The sequence below is a fragment of the Frankliniella occidentalis genome, unplaced genomic scaffold (genome assembly GCF_000697945.3).
Source record: "Frankliniella occidentalis isolate FOCC.00 unplaced genomic scaffold, Focc_3.1 Scaffold232, whole genome shotgun sequence".
In the NCBI taxonomy this organism is placed as follows: domain Eukaryota; kingdom Metazoa; phylum Arthropoda; class Insecta; order Thysanoptera; family Thripidae; genus Frankliniella; species Frankliniella occidentalis.
In genome coordinates this window covers 446342-449884 of record NW_026267358.1, presented here as the reverse complement: position 1 = coordinate 449884, position 3543 = coordinate 446342, and the positions used below count along the sequence as shown (strand labels likewise).

The 3543-nt window shown below is 44.7% G+C and overlaps 1 protein-coding gene across 1 annotated transcript; it reads right to left on the bottom strand.

Moving 5' to 3' along the window:
• Positions 1-6: 6 nt before the first annotated feature.
• LOC127750676 (uncharacterized) lies at positions 7-2306 on the bottom strand. Its single transcript, XM_052272936.1, has 5 exons — positions 2276-2306; positions 1770-2144; positions 1286-1682; positions 1006-1196; positions 7-928 (listed from the first exon to the last, which is right to left on the bottom strand). Exons 1-5 carry the CDS (start codon positions 2288-2290, stop codon positions 785-787), a joined length of 1122 nt encoding a protein of 373 aa, XP_052128896.1. The 5' UTR covers positions 2291-2306; the 3' UTR covers positions 7-784.
• Positions 2307-3543: the final 1237 nt, after the last annotated feature.

The following is a 3543-nucleotide window of genomic DNA, read 5'->3' as shown; positions in this document are numbered from 1 at the left end:
GATGGTTGCAACCCAAGACAAAATCGAACCAAGGATGGAGGTCAGATGCCAACTGAGAGCAGACCAACACGCTCCAAGCCAACATCTCAATACACACAAAAAGACAAAGAGCCATCAAGAATAGCATTTAAACATCAACTTAAGATGTGAAAGAATTCAACACTGATAAAAAAATAGTTGTTAAAAAACAAACACTTGAGATGATTCAGCTCTTAATAGACAAGCAACTTAACTTACGATGTTAATGTACAACAACTGAACAAGTGGGAATGCAAACAAAACACCCAGGGACATGGATGTCACAATACAAATAATACGAAGATAAAACACCTTAGAGATAGAAATTACAAACAAGTGCTTAGTTGAATTGAGCAGACAGTAAATACAGGTTGCCACTGATCTGAATACAAGAGAGATCTGACTAATTTCCCCTTTGACTGACAACCCCAACTATTAAAAATGGAAAGAAAGGCACAAATGATGTGCTCTAGTTTCAAATAGTTAGCTGAAATACGGGGCCCTTTCCCAAGTTAGGTGAAGGAACGTTTCATACTAAAGGTGCACAAAGCGATGCCTGGCTAGTTCAACAGTATACATCCCTTCATGAACCTTGAGCAGATGAACGAACCACACCCAACTTGGATTTTAAGCTTCTAATAAGGACCTCCGAAAGAGGGACTTAGAAGGAACTACAATAACTACAATGTGATCCAAACCAGCAGAAAATTGAACATAAAGGTTAATTTACTAACAAGACCCTTCAAAGCAGTGAAGATCTTACAAGTTAAAACAAAGATAAATCGAAGGGCTTGCAATCCCCATTGTCTTCAAAATGAAGGAATGGTACTTTCGGATCCATAGGGGCACCACAGCGCCAACAGAAGTCTTGCCCACACCAGCAAATCATATGGTCGCAGCCATGAGTTTTCTGAAAAGAAACAGAATAGGTAAGAATTGAATTCAGTACTTAAACACAAAGATCGATGAAGATGGGTATATACTCACAAAGACACGGGTGAAGCAAGCAGGACAACATTGATTCTGATATACAGCCCTATCCTGGTACTCGTAAGCTTCTTTAATTTCTTGAAGCCCCTCAAAACTGTACTTCTCCATCATCTGCTGATATTGCTCAGGGTCCTCCTCCTTCCTTTCCTGGGCTTTGAGCAACTGTTGCCCCTTCTTGAAATTGCACCCTGCAAAATTAAGGAACAGTCATTCAATTAATATACATTCTACTTCGGCAAACCATACGAGTGTACAAACAAACTGAGTTCACACTCACACTGGTTCTCTGGCAAATCAACTGGTGACAAGCAAGAATCACAACTGCACTTATCGCAGGATCTGCAGACTGTGATATTGTACTTTTCGACATAAACTTGTGGGAAGGGCGTCTCATGGCACCATGGACATTCAAACCTCCTGTAGAAAGAATTGTAGATGGCGAAACTCTCACTGTGCTCGAGGCGCTCAATTTTGTCTGTAAGCTCTGGCCTCTCCTTGACGATCCAAAGCAAGTCATTGTAGAAGTACTTTGTAAGACAACCAGGTACTATGCACAACGGAATCTTCTTGACCTCTTCACCCAAGGATTTGAGGAGTCCAAACACACACCTGTAGCACAGAATGTGAGAAGAAGGGCAGCTTTTGGGTCGGTAACATCTAGTTGGCAGGACAGTCTAAATAGAAATAAAGTAGGAAGATATTAGACAATGGTCCAAGGCGAGAAAGTTATATTGACTTACTCTGTCAGCACAGGTACTTACAGAGTTGCATGCACCAGAGGAAGCCATGCACTGAACGAGGTTACTGCCAGGAATGCATCCACGCAGAACTTCATGAGAGTTGTATTCCACGATGAGGTGCTGGACATCCACACTCTTCGGAAAGTTACACACAAGTTTCAAGTTGAGGTTTTTGGTAGACCTCCTCATTCCCCCTCTAGGGACACCAACTTCCATCTTGGGGTGGTCGACGAAACGGTTCCAACCGACGGCCCTCCACATGAGGTCCAGCTCCGAACACAACCCCAATTTTCCCTGAATGCTCACAGTAGCCTTGTGAAGGAGGGACTCGACATTGTCTTCTAAAGACGCCTCTTTAGACCAGCTGCAGTCGATGGCAACACAAACCATGCGCAACTGTGCAACAAACAAAACCAACACATTAGTACAGGAGTACAATTGCATACGGAAGAGTGAAAAGGCCGGCCACATGTGCCGTTAACCTCAAGACGACGCATGCACGCAATGAGAACGACAGCAAAACTAACCTGCTTAAAACTCATCCAAACACAGGACACACGGGCAGACCTTCCGCTGTCGACAGCATCAAACGCACCTCAACGGGTGCGACGAAATTTACGACAGACTCGACTTGGCTGTCCTTCAGAAACTTGACTCTAAGACCTTCGGGGACGGGGATTCTGAGGTAAACGTCGACGACGTTACCACGAGGAACCACCTCGCGCCACGAGAATGCGCTTTCCAGCGAATCCATCTCAAATACTCAACTAGTCAAATCAAAAGCAAAGGAAAAACAAGTCAGCTGCAGCGCAGGTCACAGGTGTCGAGGCGAGGCGGGCTAGCTGGAGCTGAAGCTGGAGTGAACTGAACGCTGGCAGGACCAACTCCTCCGAACTCCACCGACCGCGAGTGTCGTACTTCTCTTGGCCGCCGCTAGGGGCGCTGCTGCAGCGGTGCCTAGCGCCAGCGCGGCCAGCGCGGAGTACAGCCAGTGGCGGGACAAGGAGAGGGGTCGGGGAGAGGAGGGCGATGGCGAGCTGCTTTGCCTCAACTCGCCATCAAGACAAAACTAGACCACAACCAAATAAAAAGAGGAAACTAAGGCAGCGGTTCTCGTGGCCGTGGCCGGTGCAGTGTTACTTACCAGACGGCTGGAAACCGGCGAGCGATGCTCTGCTACGCCTGGACTGGACAACCTGCTCTCCTGAAACACTACTCCAACACAGTTTCACAAAACAATAGGAAGGAGTGACAAGGTTGACATCAGAATTATAAGCATTTCATCTCACCCAAGTGAATACACACCTGTAACACACAGTCAAAAAGGAGCAGATCATTGTTTTAGCACCAAACAATTAAAAATTTGAGAAAATAAGCACACAATAACAGTGAGACTACACGCAGGTGATTAGATTCAAACACCAATGTGCGAATCCAATGCAGGTACCACACAATACCTTTAACCTTTCCAGCAAACTCATGGGAACTCTCTTTTAGTGGTATTACTAAAGGGACGCAACAATATGATACAAACAAACCTCGATAGTTCTTTAACAAGGAGTGAGCACACAATCGTGCTTAAAATACTTAGCTAAGCGATAGCTTTTCATGCTGAACTTGCTGCAATGCATTGGTTGTACACAAAACGCAGACTCTGCCCAAAATTTGACTGTTCCACCTGTAATTGTTCATGCATAAGTTGACAAATCTCACATTACATCACATCATCATCATATAAGATGTACTCACAAATAACATTGCTGATTAAATGTCAAAGTCAAATAATTTCCAAGAG